The sequence below is a fragment of the Gymnodraco acuticeps genome, unplaced genomic scaffold (genome assembly GCF_902827175.1).
Source record: "Gymnodraco acuticeps unplaced genomic scaffold, fGymAcu1.1, whole genome shotgun sequence".
NCBI lineage: Eukaryota > Metazoa > Chordata > Actinopteri > Perciformes > Bathydraconidae > Gymnodraco > Gymnodraco acuticeps.
The window spans coordinates 256,214-272,036 of NW_022991386.1; the positions used below are offsets into that span (position 1 = coordinate 256,214).

At 41.4% G+C, this 15,823-nt stretch overlaps 2 protein-coding genes across 3 annotated transcripts in view; one reads left to right on the forward strand and one right to left on the reverse strand.

The window, feature by feature from the left end:
* Window positions 1-6,521, reverse strand: part of pqbp1 (polyglutamine binding protein 1) — a 7,020-nt gene extending 499 nt beyond the window's left edge. Inside the window, exons 1-6 of the mRNA XM_034241329.1 lie at window positions 6,426-6,521; window positions 5,661-5,727; window positions 5,458-5,569; window positions 1,921-2,021; window positions 1,147-1,329; window positions 1,000-1,057 (exon numbers count right to left, since the gene is read on the reverse strand). Coding sequence (XP_034097220.1) covers window positions 1,000-1,057; window positions 1,147-1,329; window positions 1,921-2,021; window positions 5,458-5,569; window positions 5,661-5,727 — 521 coding nt within the window. The 5' untranslated portion in view covers window positions 6,426-6,521. The remainder of the gene's footprint in view (window positions 1-999; window positions 1,058-1,146; window positions 1,330-1,920; window positions 2,022-5,457; window positions 5,570-5,660; window positions 5,728-6,425) is intronic.
* timm17b (translocase of inner mitochondrial membrane 17 homolog B (yeast)) lies at window positions 6,480-15,823 on the forward strand. 2 transcript variants are annotated; one of them, XM_034241332.1, is made up of 6 exons: window positions 6,499-6,560; window positions 9,281-9,380; window positions 9,468-9,531; window positions 10,177-10,305; window positions 11,499-11,609; window positions 15,410-15,823. In XM_034241332.1, exons 1-6 carry the CDS (start codon window positions 6,535-6,537, stop codon window positions 15,454-15,456), a joined length of 477 nt encoding a protein of 158 aa, XP_034097223.1. In that variant the 5' UTR covers window positions 6,499-6,534; the 3' UTR covers window positions 15,457-15,823. The 2 variants fall into 2 exon arrangements, with proteins under 2 accessions (XP_034097221.1, XP_034097223.1); XM_034241330.1 differs by having other exon boundaries at window positions 6,480-6,560; window positions 9,281-9,531.

Below are 15,823 nucleotides of genomic sequence, written 5' to 3' on the forward strand. Positions count from 1 at the left end.
CTGTCTCTGATTGGCTGAAACACCAAACTGATCATTGCAGCATTACCCATAATCCCCTCTGTTTCAGCCCTGTTTCCAAAGTGCTGATTCTCTGTCTGTTACTTTAGATGAAAATAAGGAGCCCCTCCCCACGCCCCTCTGAGAGAGATTTGGTTACAAAGAACTCAATGGTGCTCTAGGAGGAGATTCAGGTGATAAGGGGGGGGTTACCTTGGTTGGCTCCTGCCCCCCCTCCCTATGAGCCCAGTGGCCGTCTGCGAGACACAGCGAAACCCAGCCCGAACACACACACCCGCAGCCTGGCTGTGAGTCGGTGTGTGTGTGTTCACACACACCGACTCATAGCCTCGCCGCGTCCCGCCGTCTCAGGGAGGAGAAATCGGCGGAGCTGCTACTGAGAAAAGATTGAGTGTGTGTGAGGAAGTCCGTAACGGCTCCACGGATTGGTCCATTTGGATATGGGCACGTCACTACCCAGGAAGAAAAAGAGAAATCTCCAACGAGGCGTTCTGGGGCAGCACAGACAGGTCTTCTCTGTGTTAGAGTTTTACTCACTACAGGGTGTACTTTGAGGGTTTGTGACTCTGCAGACCGTTCACATGCAGAACAACCTTCATAACACAAGGGGACGGGTAATAACCAGAAAAGCATGACACGGGTGCTTTAAACGGAACAACAACTCCTGAGTTCTGCACGCTAAAATACTTTTTCTTAGACTCTGGAGAAGCTTGGTCAAAATAATTCATTTTGGCCCTGGAGACTATTTATCAGCAAAAGCCTGTGGAAGTAGAGTTTGAATCAAGATGACGTTTACCAGGCAGGAAGGGTTTAATGGGAAGACGTATTAAATTGCATTGTGGGAATAGTAGAGTTTTTCGAGCCTGAAAGTCACAATATTCCAGCCTCTAATGCTTTTATTGTATGCCATCTGTCTCTACCAATTACATGGAAGTGGCATAGTCATTTTGTGGAGTGCTCTAGGTTGTAAATATACTGTACCTCGGGGCATCAGAGTAAGCACTGGGATCCATGGGGTCCATCTCATCTTCTTTTCTCCCTGAAGGACAGTGAGTATGTTAGATCCATGTACGTAAGAAACATCACTTTGAAAGTGTTTGTGTTTTATGATAAAGATGTAAGCTTTACCTCTTTTGTTCTTGCTGTACGGAGCTATTTCCTCCCTCCTGGGCTTCCTCCGGTCTCTCTCCCTCACCTCCTCCCTGTCTCGGTCTCTCTCTCGTTCCCTCTCCCGCTCTTTCTCTTTCTCTCTCTCCCGTTCTCTCTCTATCTTCTCGAACGGCCTCTCCACTCTCTCCTCCACCACTTCGGCTGAAACACAGAAACACAATAAAGGCAAACGTCAGAAAATAAAACAAAATGCACTCTGAGATTATTTGCCAAAAGTGATTAATGATAACAATGATGTTAATAATGTTATTAGTTTATACAAAATATAAATCATTTATTAAATAGTCTTTCGCATATATTTATAGGTCAAGATATCCAGCAGCAGTATATAAAGTTATTCAAAGTAGCGTCAAAATCCTAAAAGTAACCCGGTAAATCAATATATAAAGGACTCTGAAATGGGCCACTAAGCATAAAGAGTACTTTTACTTTTGGTACTTTACATGGACGCGGGAAGGGGGGGTGCTGAGGGGGCTGCAGCACCCCCATCTGCGAGGATCCACTAGCACCCGAGTTTGAATGCAGGACTTTAACTTGTAACAAAGTACTTTTAAAATGCAATAATGCTACTTTTACTACTTACAACCAGTGGTGGAAGAAGTACTAATATTATATCAAAATCCTGCAAAACAAAATGCACTTAAAGGATGGAAAGTAAACTATTGATTGTGCTGTAAAATGTATCAGGTGTTTGGTTATTTTATATAGTTTGAAGGATTTGAAATGCCTTACCTCTTATTTTCTTGGCGGCTTTTGTCACCAATGTATTTGGGTCATTTGGAGACAGCCAGGCCACCAGATCGGTCTCTGCGTTCCAGTAATAAGGAAGACCACTGTGGTGTAAAGTAAAAACAAATTAAATTAGTTAATTTGCAGAGATAGCTTACCTTGGTTGCTGATTGGCTAATGGTTACACAAGCCAACACATCGTTATGACATCATAAAGTGGCCAAAATCTGATCAGCTCATTTTCAGACAGGTTTTTATATAAATGGATCAAAAAGAGAGAGAATCTTTGTTCCTGAAACTTTCAGAGTCTCTTTCCACAGAGGGGACACATGTTGATGTAGAAGAGACATGAAGAAGAGGGGACACATGTTGATGTAGAAGAGACATGAAGAAGAGGGGACACATGTTGATGTAGAAGAGACATGAAGAAGAGGGGACACATGTTGATGTAGAAGAGACATGAAGAAGAGGGGACACATGTTGATGTAGAAGAGACATGAAGAAGAGGGGACACATGTTGATGAAGAAGAGACATGAAGAAGAGGGGACACATGTTGATGTAGAAGAGACATGGAGAAGAGGGGACACATGTTGATGTAGAAGAGACATGAAGAAGAGGGGACACATGTTGATGTAGAAGAGACATGAAGAAGAGGGGACACAAGTTGATGTAGAAGAGACATGAAGAAGAGGGGACACATGTTGATGAAGAAGAGACATGAAGAAGAGGGGACACATGTTGATGTAGAAGAGACATGAAGAAGAGGGGACACATGTTGATGTAGAAGAGACATGGAGAAGAGGGGACACATGTTGATGTAGAAGAGACATGAAGAAGAGGGGACACATGTTGATGTAGAAGAGACATGAAGAAGAGGGGACACAAGTTGATATAGAAGAGACATGAAGAAGAGGGGACACAAGTTGATGAAGAAGAGACATGAAGAAGAGGGGACACATGTTGATGAAGAAGAGACATGAAGAAGAGGGGACACATGTTGATGTAGAAGAGACATGAAGAAGAGGGGACACATGTTGATGTAGAAGAGACATGAAGAAGAGGGGACACAAGTTGATGTAGAAGAGACATGAAGAAGAGGGGACACATGTTGATGAAGAAGAGACATGAAGAAGAGGGACACATGTTGATGTAGAAGAGACATGAAGAAGAGGGGACACATGTTGATGTAGAAGAGACATGGAGAAGAGGGGACACATGTTGATGTAGAAGAGACATGAAGAAGAGGGGACACATGTTGATGTAGAAGAGACATGAAGAAGAGGGGACACAAGTTGATGTAGAAGAGACATGAAGAAGAGGGGACACATGTTGATGTAGAAGAGACATGAAGAAGAGGGGACACATGTTGATGTAGAAGAGACATGAAGAAGAGGGGACACATGTTGATGTAGAAGAGACATGAAGAAGAGGGGACACATGTTGATGTAGAAGAGACATGAAGAAGAGGGGACACATGTTGATGTAGAAGAGACATGAAGAAGAGGGGACACAAGTTGATATAGAAGAGACATGAAGAAGAGGGGACACAAGTTGATGAAGAAGAGACATGAAGAAGAGGGGACACATGTTGATGAAGAAGAGACATGAAGAAGAGGGGACACATGTTGATGTAGAAGAGACATGAAGAAGAGGGGACACAAGTTGATGTAGAAGAGACATGAAGAAGAGGGGACACATGTTGATGAAGAAGAGACATGAAGAAGAGGGGACACATGTTGATGTAGAAGAGACATGAAGAAGAGGGGACACAAGTTGATGTAGAAGAGACATGAAGAAGAGGGGACACATGTTGATGAAGAAGAGACACGAAGAAGAGGGGACACATGTTGATGTAGAAGAGACATGAAGAAGAGGGGACACATGTTGATGTAGAAGAGACATGGAGAAGAGGGGACACATGTTGATGTAGAAGAGACATGAAGAAGAGGGGACACATGTTGATGTAGAAGAGACATGAAGAAGAGGGGACACAAGTTGATGTAGAAGAGACATGAAGAAGAGGGGACACCTGTTGATGTAGAAGAGACATGAAGAAGAGGGGACACATGTTGATGTAGAAGAGACATGAAGAAGAGGGGACACATGTTGATGTAGAAGAGACATGAAGAAGAGGGGACACATGTTGATGTAGAAGAGACATGAAGAAGAGGGGACACATGTTGATGTAGAAGAGACATGAAGAAGAGGGGACACATGTTGATGTAGAAGAGACATGAAGAAGAGGGGACACATGTTGATGTAGAAGAGACATGAAGAAGTGGGGACACATGTTGATGTAGAAGAGACATGAAGAAGAGGGGACACATGTTGATGTAGAAGAGACATGAAGAAGAGGGGACACATGTTGATGTAGAAGAGACATGAAGAAGAGGGGACACATGTTGATGGAGAAGAGACATGAAGAAGAGGGGACACATGTTGATGTAGAAGAGACATGAAGAAGAGGGGACACATGTTGATGTAGAAGACACATGAAGAAGAGGGGACACATGTTGATGTAGAAGAGACATGAAGAAGAGTGGGGACACATGTTGATGTAGAAGAGACATGAAGAAGAGGGGACACATGTTGATGGAGAAGAGACATGAAGAAGAGGGGACACATGTTGATGGAGAAGAGACATGAAGAAGAGGGGACACATGTTGATGGAGAAGAGACATGAAGAAGAGGGGACACATGTTGATGTAGAAGAGACATGAAGAAGAGGGACACATGTTGATGTAGAAGAGACATGAAGAAGTGGGGACACATGTTGATGTAGAAGAGACATGAAGAAGTGGGGACACATGTTGATGTAGAAGAGACATGAAGAAGAGGGGACACATGTTGATGTAGAAGAGACATGACGAAGAGGGGACACATGTTGATGTAGAAGAGACATGAAGAAGAGGGGACACATGTTGATGTAGAAGAGACATGAAGAAGAGGGGACACATGTTGATGGAGAAGAGACATGAAGAAGAGGGGACACATGTTGATGTAGAAGAGACATGAAGAAGAGGGGACACATGTTGATGTAGAAGAGACATGAAGAAGAGGGGACACATGTTGATGTAGAAGAGACATGGAGAAGAGGGGACACATGTTGATGTAGAAGAGACATGGAGAAGAGGGGACACATGTTGATGTAGAAGAGACATGAAGAAGAGGGGACACATGTTGATGTAGAAGAGACATGAAGAAGAGGGGACACATATTGATGTAGAAGAGACATGAAGAAGAGGGGACACATGTTGATTTAGAAGAGACATGAAGAAGAGGGGACACATGTTGATGTAGAAGAGACATGAAGAAGAGGGGACACATGTTGATGTAGAAGAGACATGAAGAAGAGGGGACACATGTTGATGTAGAAGAGACATGAAGAAGAGGGGACACATGTTGATGAAGAAGAGACATGAAGAAGAGGATTTTGAATAATAGGGGACCTTTAAAGAATACCAGCCATAAAGATGTCGAGATATGTAAATGCTTTTTAATGAACAATAGGAAATTGTTGAAATCATTAACAAACGTACCAGGCAGGGTCGAACACTTTGTACCAGTTTGTCGGCAGATTCTCCACTCTGGTGGATTCATAATCTACGTTGTTGTCGTCGTAATCTTCAGCAATAATCTCCTCATCTCCCTCTGGAGGAAATGGAGAAGAAAAGTTAGTTGAAAAATAAAAAAGATATATGAATGATAATACTCCCAAATGGTTTCTTCTAAAATGTTTTACCTTGGTCTGAAGGTTTGACAATCCCTCTCTTTGCCAGGCGGGCGAGCAGCGCTGCAGGAAGAGGCATCTGAAGAGAGGAGGAAGATGAGAGGGGTGCACCTGAACGAAATACCCCAAATGATGAAACCAACAGAGCTTTATTTGTATTAATATCTTATTTCTTGTGCCCTTGTTTTTTGATTAACCCGTTGTTTATGTATGCGGAAGGCTTATAGGTGCAGCATGAGTGGAAACCCAAAATAGTGCGAGACCAATGTGCAAGAAATGCAGATGAAGTCAACTATATACATGTCAGAAAGAAATACAATAAGCTTTATGTTGCAGATAATGTTGTAAGGGACCAAGTAAATGCAGGACTCTATATACATGCACATAGAAAAACATATACAAGAATAGCACGTAAATATTACAGTGAATTAAAATAACATACAGTTGGGTCATCCAGTGAAAAAGGTTTGCACACGCCACTAAGAGAGCAACAACAGAAATACAGCACGGTTCTTGTTCTGGTCCATGCTGCATGCTTTCGTACCTCTGTGAGCCCCCCATCTAACATGTTAGCTTGTGTCGCTTATCAGGTTTGGTCAAAGTCTTATTTATAAATTAAGGATGCATTCTCCATTTAAAAGCGACCCGCTTGGTGAGGCAGAAACTGGGAGGTTAAACCAACACACACCTGTTGTTTTCGTATATATAACCCTATACATACACTACCACTAAACACGTATACTGTGAGTTAAAGTGATGAAATAAGTCAAACATTACCTTTTATTTCGTATAAAATCGCCTCTGTGATCTCGAGGAGACTTCCCACAACAGCAAACAGCGCGCGCAGTGATGACGTAGCACCGTTGTTTCCCTGACGACAACAAATATGGAGGAGTATGCTCGTGAACCCTGGTGAGATTAGTTTTATTTTTAAAATACATGTCGTTTTCGATGTTCATTTAAATGTTTTAACATCGGATAATGTTTGGTCTTCTTGTATTCAGGTTGTAGATGTTGTTAGAGGCTCTCTGCGTGTTAGCCTGTTAGCTTAGTGGAGGCTAATGGGTATAAATAGATCAAGCTGTGGGCAGTTAAACAGAGAAACTGTAGCTACATTTTGATCTTGTACTTAATTAAAAGTACCAGAGTGTAGGACTCAAGTAAAGATAAAATATATATCTGCATTTACTCAGGTACAACTTCCCGTTTTATAAATACAACAAAGGTTTTTTACAAGGTCTCAATAATTGAATATGTTATTTATGTCACTTTCTGCTACTCATTGCTTTTACCTGCTATGCCCCTTTTGCTGTACATAGTAAATACTCGAATTACTAGTTTCAGGGTCATTCCAGAATATATAACAAATCTAATACTCCATGCCCAAAAAGCTAAAACATGCACTTGTTGTGTTAACCCTTTAACTGCCAGACCAAGAAAAAAGCTATTTTTTTGTTGCATTTTCTTATCAAATGGACCACAAATAAGCACAAACAATTTATTTGTTGTTGACTGACCACACAATTTTGTTTTTACGAGCCTCTACCAACTGGTCGAGCTGGCCTTCTATGGTAAAAGTACATTTTCAACAATCATTATATACAGTACAGTATGTGTATGCATCAAACTCAAATAAAACAAAAACTCAAATACATTTGTTTCTTTTATGGAAAATGAGCAATATATACAACCAGATATATTCATAAAAGATAATACATTATAATTGTAAAAATTGTTTTTCATGATAAAAAAAGACTTGCTCGTCATACTGTATTTGCTGAATCGGCCTAACAGGAAACCACTGGCCTAACAGCACATGTCTATATCCTGTGTTGGCCTAACTTGCTCATCTGTGTGCAACTTGGGGCTGAATGCCATGCATAAAAGGTGCTATAATAATTATTATCACTCTTTCACTCTGAGACTCATAAGGCAGTACTAGATGTAGTAATATTACCAGGAATCTAGCCATTTATTTACCATATTTTATTGGAAAACATCTGAAACTCTGAAAAAGTCATATTGCTAGCTTACCATAAAAGGCCAATTCGACCGATTGGTTGAGCATATTTTCCAAAAAATAATTACACCCCTGTTAAAACTTTTTTTGTGCATCAAGTTATCTAATTGTGTTCAGTCAGTGCCCTGCCACTAACATATGTCAACAATGATATCGTTACCTTACAAAAGTTGACCAAAAAGAGTGATTTTCTTCAGCAGTGATTTTTAGCATTGCCAACTTCCTCAGTGGAAGCTAGCTGAAGGGCTTTCTGTTCGAACCACAGTGACATCTAGAGGTTGTTTTGTGCATAACATGTCAACCAAAGGGTAGAGCTGGCTGAATCAGATGGAGTTACACTTTCTTTTTTTATAACAATATATCAAGACACACAATGTGCTCTACCAAATGGTGGTGCTGGCAGTTAAAGTGTTGTCTTGAGACAAAATGTATATAAAGTTATAGAAAAAGTGGTTTCAAAATAATATTTAAATGATCAAATAGCTCTCGAACATCCCCTAAAATTGCTTTTTTCTCTTGTCCCCGCTTCTTGGTGACCAACTTGCATGTCAAATATAACATTTAAAATAGGGATTTTATTTACTTTTTTTTGTATTATTCTATTGATGTCTCTTGTAATGGTCAAATCAATTTGTTAAATCATAAACATATTTTAAATAACAGTAATTTTGCACAGAAGGTGTGTCCCTCAACATGCGTTCAACCCTGTTACCCAAACCTTTTTAGATTGAGCAGAGGAAGTGAAACAACTGTTTGTCACATGACACAGTGGAAGTGACATCAGCAAGCCATGTGCTAGTGCCATGGGTCGACCAAAACTAAGTCCTCTCCTTTATTTTTGCTCGCCGCTGCTGCGAGGAGCGGACAGGTTTCCGGGTCAGCGAAACTCATCCTGAGCACACACAAACACTCACAGCTGAAGTAAAAACAATAAGTGTGGCTTGATAAGAAAAAGGTTTATAACGCTGTGAGAATGGGTCTGCGGAGAGCATTTCTCCGCCATCCCAGAACAACCTTCATAACACACAAGGGGACGGGTAATAACCGGAAAAGCATGACATGGGACCTTTAAAAGAGTGTGGCACTCTGACCCACTCTAACCTGTTACTGATATTATCAGAATAAAGCATATTCATTTCAAAGTTATCTTTCTTGCATTAGATATCCAAGTTTGTCCTTGCCTTGAAAGTAGCATTACATCTAGCAGTAATTCCTGAGGTTAAAGCTCAAATTAGCATTGATTTTCAACCCCGTTACAATAATTAGAATAACAGGGTTAATTCTTCATTGGAAAATATACATTTGATGGTTTATTATCTGTTTTTCCTAAATACATTAATACAATTATAAAATAAAAGGTTCATTTTTCAAAAAATTGGTGTCTAAATTGTCCTCCAATTCTGGAATGTCCCTTAAATGTATATATTGCACAGTGTTATAATACATTATTAGTATGTTTACGATGCATGTGTTCTGTAGCTTTGTCGCCGTCATGTGAGAACCATGTATCGCTATATTTGAAGAGTTTCTCAGAAAGACAGCCCATTTTCCAGCTGATCCGATAACATACTTCATCGTATCTTCCATTGTCTCCCCCTCTTCCTTAATGCAGTCCCTGGAGGGTAGTGGATGACTGTGGGGGGGCTTTCACTATGGGCACTATTGGAGGAGGGGTGTTCCAGGCCATCAAGGGCTTTCGTAATGCCCCCGCTGTGAGTACACCACAACATAATAACAATTATGACGAGCCTCATTGTGTTGTTTTAAAGGCGGTATTAAACATAGCTTTAATATTTCAGGGTGTCGGACACAGACTGAGAGGAAGTGCAAACGCAGTGAGAGTCAGAGCTCCGCAGATTGGAGGTGAGGAAGTCTTTTTTATGAATATGTTCTATAACTGTAGCTCTTGGAGTTTTGATAAACTTGAAGCAAACATATTAGCGTTAAGAATTTCTTACCTTTAATATAAGTTAAGGTCTATTGTCTTGTTTATTCAATATTCTATGAAATCCTGGTACGCACTATTTTTTTTATCTTTTTGGAAATTTAACAGCCCCTGATTTAAATAACTAATAAACTAGACTTAATACGCTGTCAGCTCGACTCAGGTTGACGTTCCTGTGTGTAAAAAATACTGTATATCATCTCTGTTTTAAACATATTTGAGCAAAATAACAAAGACCTTTAACCTTCTAGAAAATGATGAAAGAAAAAACCAGACTAAAAGATTATCTAGATAAAAAGAAATATCCCTCAACACAGTAAAAACTTAATGTAGAAATCATTAACAAACGAACCAGGCGGGGTCGAAAACTTTAAACCAGACAAAAACACATAAAAAGCTCACATTACTACAATAGAAGTTAAATGACAGGTGCATGCGTGCGTATTAAATGAAGACCTGTGAAAGAGTTGGTTATATTTGGATGCTACAGACCATGTTTGATATCATTGTGTCCTAAAACTAAAAACATACATTGAACCGGGTGTTTTTTGGTTGTTTTTCAGGTAGCTTTGCTGTATGGGGGGGTCTCTTCTCCACCATCGACTGTGGTTTGGTTCGTCTGAGAGGGAAAGAGGATCCGTGGAACTCGATAACCAGCGGCGCGCTGACCGGAGCCATCCTGGCCGCTCGCAGTAAGAGGGAGTTCAGAGAAAGCTAAATGATCTGACCACATCAACACGTTAAAGGTCCCATGTCATGGCCACTTCTACTGATCATAGTTCCATTGTTGAGGTCTACTAGAATAGATTTACATTGTTCAATGTTCCAAACTCACATTGGTTTCTCAAACAGCATCTCTGTATAGTATGTGTATTCACTCTCTGTCCTATACGCCTTGTTGGAGCTCCTCCCCCCCCCCCTGTGAGCCCACTGGTCTCGGATTGGTCAGCTCGCCCACTCTGTTCTGATGAGTCCACCACCGTTACAGCGGAACATCAGCGATTATGTTTTAAAATGGCGTTTGTTAGCAACCAGAAAATGACACCAGTAATGACAAACAGATGAGAATGCTGCGTGGGGTCTGGGAGCCGTGTTGGCGGGACGTTGCGAGGCTCGCTGCTGCGAGGAGCGGACAGTGTGAGCTGGGTTACTGGTGTCGTTTCCTGGTTGCTGCGTGGGGTCTGCGGGACGGCGAAACTCAGCCTGAGTACGAAGATCCGCGGAGTAAAGATAAGGCTGAATGAGTGTGTGTGTGTGCGCGGAGCTCCGCAGATTGGTCCATTTGGTCCATTTGGTCGGCGTTACGCCACTATGACCAGAAACAAATAGAAAAAGAGACCTCTCCAACGAGGCGTTCTGGGGCAGCACAGACAGGTCTTTTCTGTGTTAGTTTTACTCGCTACAGGGTGTACTTTGAGGGTTTGTGACTCTGCAGACCGTTTACATGCAGAACAACCTTCATAACACAAGGGAACGGGTAATAACCAGAAAAGCATGACATGGGCCCTTTAAGATAATCTATAATAAACAATGTGTTATTCATTTAGTTTACAGGAAAAAGGCCCATCTCTATCAGCTGAAGTCTTCACCAGCAGTTGTACACATTAGCATTAGCATGTGTGCTAGCTGCTAAATAAGGTCATGAAATCTGGGATCATGTAAAACTCAGAGGAGACGGAGGATGCAACATATATGACTGTATACGGTTTGAACATCTCGGCCACGTATGCTGTTTCAAGTGTTTAATGTTCGTGTGTGTTTTACGTGTATAAAACATACGAGACCTTTCTGGTCTGGGGGCATTACGCGTGTGGCTGCTGTTGAAGCAAGGTGATGTACTCATTCTTATTGTACACCTCATGCTGTTGAATGTGTTTCTCTGCAGGTGGGCCGTTGACCATGGTGGGCTCGGCCATGATGGGGGGGATTCTGCTCGCCCTCATTGAAGGATTTGGGATCCTCCTCACCAGATATTCAGCGCAGCAGTTTCAGAACCGTGAGTGAGACAGAATCAGAATTCCTTTAGTCGTCCCACTGAGGGGACATTTGCATTTGTTAGAGCTAGAAAAGAGCCAAAGATTAATGTTAACCAAGAAGCTTAAAACATATTAAAGATACAAAAGAAAAATTACACAATTTACAAAATACACATCCTGTAACAATTCTGAGATATAGCAGCCAGGTATATATATTGCACAGTTATTAACGGTATATATATATATATATATATATATATATATATGCACATAATTGGTATTGCACAAGCTGATTGAGTTTTGCATTCATATTATTGGTTGTTATAGTGTTCAGCAGTGTTGAAGTATTTCTGTTTCCCAACCCAGGACGTTATCATAACCCTGGTTTTCCTCAACAAAGTGAAAATGTATTACTTTTTTACTTACTAAAAAACAAGCTCTGTGACAAAACAAATTAATGATTCAACAAGACAAATTTAAAAATCATAATTTCTAAAAATAAAAAATAATTTCTAAAAATATTACTTACTGAAGGAAATAAACCAACTTCACCACCAGACATGTAAAAGCTTCAAAATGTACGGGTTAAAATGGAACTGTAAGCTCGCTGTTTTGCACCGAACAGCAGAAAGACAAATATGTTTACTAGCTGCTGAACACAGTCAGTGTAGGGCAAAGTAGAGGCTAAAAGAAGACGTGAAAATTGGACTTACATTCTGCAAGTGCACCGAAATGTGACTGATTTAATGCTAATGTTGCTCTGTACCTGCTGGATGTGTACATGTTCAGAGTATTTTAGTGATGTTACTGCTGCCCCTTAAGGTCCTTACACACCAAGCCAATTTCGACCGTCGATAGATGTCTGGCCGTCGATGAGCGTCGTGTCGCCCTACTCAGATTGGTGTGTCCCTCCCCGTCATGTCTTTTCGGCCGCGCCGACACCTTCCGGCTAAAGGCCGTCGGCTAAAGGCAAGCCCCCAGGAAGTGCGCCGGACTCTGAGGAAAATATTCGTTGTGGCCAAACGGCGGTACTACACTTCCGTATCAGTCGCTGGGCCCGGAAACACTTTTTCCCATTGACTAACATTGGGAAAGAGACGTCTGTAAATCGTTGGATAATTGTTTTTAGGGCCGGGACTCGATTAAAAAAATTAATCTAATTAATTAGAGGCTTTGTAATTAATTAATCGAAATTAATCGCATTTTTAATCGCATATACATATTTGACCTAAGAACAGTGAGAAGCAATTTTTTTTCACATGGATTTTAGTATACCATTAGGCGTATTCACACCGCAGTACTTTTCCCACAAAGGTTCATGAGAACTTAGTTCATGAGAACTCTTTGAACCTGGGGGTGGATTAGGCAAATTAAGCCGCTGACGTCACTTCTTCTTCTTCTGCTTTGGGTTTACTGGCAGGCCGCAAACCACTTCACGGCGTATACTGCCGCCCAAAGTCCCCGGCCGGAAGTCCCCGGAGTTGGGGAAGGCTTCAGTAGAAGCTGCTGGGAGTCCCAGCAGCTTCTACTGAAGCCTTCCGAGTAAATCGCCAGAACGCCGACACCTCCTCATCTCCACCGCTCCCATGTTTTATTTTGTGTTGCCATAAGTTAGTCTCTCTGCGTTTCTGCGCTGGGCTAATGCTAATAAAACTAATGCTAATAATGCTAATGCGAGGATAATAAAATGGCGGCTTCACAAAACTTTTTGGGAGTTTTACGGGGCGTGGTTTGCAATCCGCCCAGCCAATCAGAAATATAGCTCTTTTCTCACAAGAGAGCCGCACGAAAGTCCCTGCTCTCTAGCAGCTCTCTGCTCTCTAGCAGGGACTTTCGTGGGGGTAAAAAGGTTCTCATGAACTAATTTTAGTACCGGCTCTTTTTGGTGTGAACGCGATAAAAGAGGCTAACGTCCACGCTAGCTTCCACGCTAGCTGCTATATGTTTGCATTGAGGTGATACTTGAGGCTTGATGTGCTGCGGTGATATGCGAATTCCTTTTTGCATAATTTGCACACAACCGTGCTCTTATCGACGCTTCCATCCGTCCGTTTTTTAAAACAACATTTCCCACTGTTGTTCACTGTGGTTTGTTGTTGTCTGAAGTCATGAACGTTAGTTGGTGCTCCAGTATAATCGGTACGCCTGAAACTCATCCAGTGAGAAACGTTCCGCGGTGCAAAAATAAGTGCGATTAAAATGCGTTAATTTTTTTAACGCGTTAATTTTTGTGTAATTAATTAATCTTAATTAACGCGTTAAAGTCCCGGCCCTATTTTTAAACTAAATAAACTACTTAGTATGAACGTTTGTATAGCCCTTATTAAAAACATTCGGTCCTCAAGTTGTAAAATGTGCTAATAACGTTATTCTGAGTTATTTTCCTCGGCATTATGAACGCGGATCCAACCCACGGGACCGCGCCGCCCGGCACGTTCATGTGACGTGTTCAGTACTACATGAGTTTCACCTTTACCCATGGATGCACAATAAGAACGGATTACATGATTATATGAATACTTTCGTGACGTTTCGCTCTCTCAAAAGTTGGGCCATTTTGTCTTCATGCGCCAATGAGCAACTCTCATAGGAATGAATGAGGCCCCGCCTCCCACGCTGTATCCAGTTCTTATTATACATCCATGGCTAAAGGCCGTCGGCCAAATAAATCACTCTGATTGGCTGTTCAGCTAGCGAATCAGTGCATGAGAAGCAAAACGGAAGTGAGGGACCCACACAAACTATTAAGAAGGCAAATGTGAGATTTCATTTAACTCCAGCTCTCGACACAGGTTCGGGAAAGCCCCGTGAGCTTCTCGCTGAGTGAAAATGGAACGCACACGCTATTTGTTGTTTGTTTATATCACGCAGTCTGTTCTTCTTCTCTCGGTTATCACGCAGTCTGTCTTCCGGTAGTTGCCTCTTTTGAATGACGAATACACACTACCGCCGCCTGCTGGTAAGGAGTTATTGCCACTCACGCATGCGCAGTTCGTACGTGCTTCTTGGCCGTCGGCTGAAGTCTATGCGGTGTGTTCCAGTGCGACTGTTGGCCAAGACGCAGAGACGTGAGGCCACGCAATAGTCGTGTTCTTTGGTGTCAGTTTGATGTGTAGGCCCCTTTAGAGCCCAATCTGTTTAAATGAAAGTCTTTCAGTCCCTCAAAGTGCCAATGCAATGTAATTTAGAGTCCCGAACACAAATCTTCTCACTGCAGTCGGACTAATAGCCCACTTGTGCAAAGTGAAACCCATTAGAGAATGACCGCAGTGTGTTACTTTGTCAGCAAAGTCCTTTCTGTATTCAGAGAAAGGCCTCTTGAAACAGACAGGGATCAGTTAGTTCTGTGTTCCTGTGAATATCTGGACGAATCAGAAACCCTTTAACTGTCCTGCGGCGGGGACATTACAGTGTTGAGGGACATGTTGCAGATATAGGCAAAGGGACAAAGAGTACACTTGCATATGGAATAGAAATGCACACATACGTTACTAAAAACGTTAAAATATAAAAGTATTGAAGGAGCCAGTAACGTTAACAAAATGTAAGGAAATAAAGCGTACATTGAGTAGTATGATGGTAAAAGAGATGTGGCTACAATGGTCTATATTAAATTAAAATCAGGTTTTAGTGTCCAGAAATGTAATAAAATTAGTAAAAAACACCTTTTAAGTTTATTTAACTTATTTTGCATGATGTGATTTGTATGAGACGCTTGTCTGTTGTCTGGCAAACTAATAATAAGTATTGCATGTATGTTTAAAACAAACAAATAATACATTCACTTTATTAATATTATTTACACCTGTGTTTTTTTCAGCTCTTCCCTTTGCAGAGGATCCGAGTCAGTTGCCTCAGAAGAACTGAGGCCACTACTGTGGGGACAAGTAGCTGCACTTTATTCTTATACCTCAGGGAGTTTACTGTGAGTTTTAGTTATTTATCATTTGAATGTTGTGACATGTTTGCACCTCCAGCATCTCACGTTCTGTATTATCTGTTCACGTCGATATGTTTGGGTCAAATGTGCAAATCTGATATGTGTTTTAAATTAACCAACATCTATTTATAAGCCCTTGTGATGCTCCTTCTAAACAGTTTTCCGATTTCTTAAAGCACCCATGTCATGCTTTTCCGGTTATCACCCGTCCCCTTGTGTTATGAAGGTTGTTCTGCATGTAAACGGTCTGCAGAGTCACAAACCCTCAAAGTACACCCTGTAGCGAGTAAAACT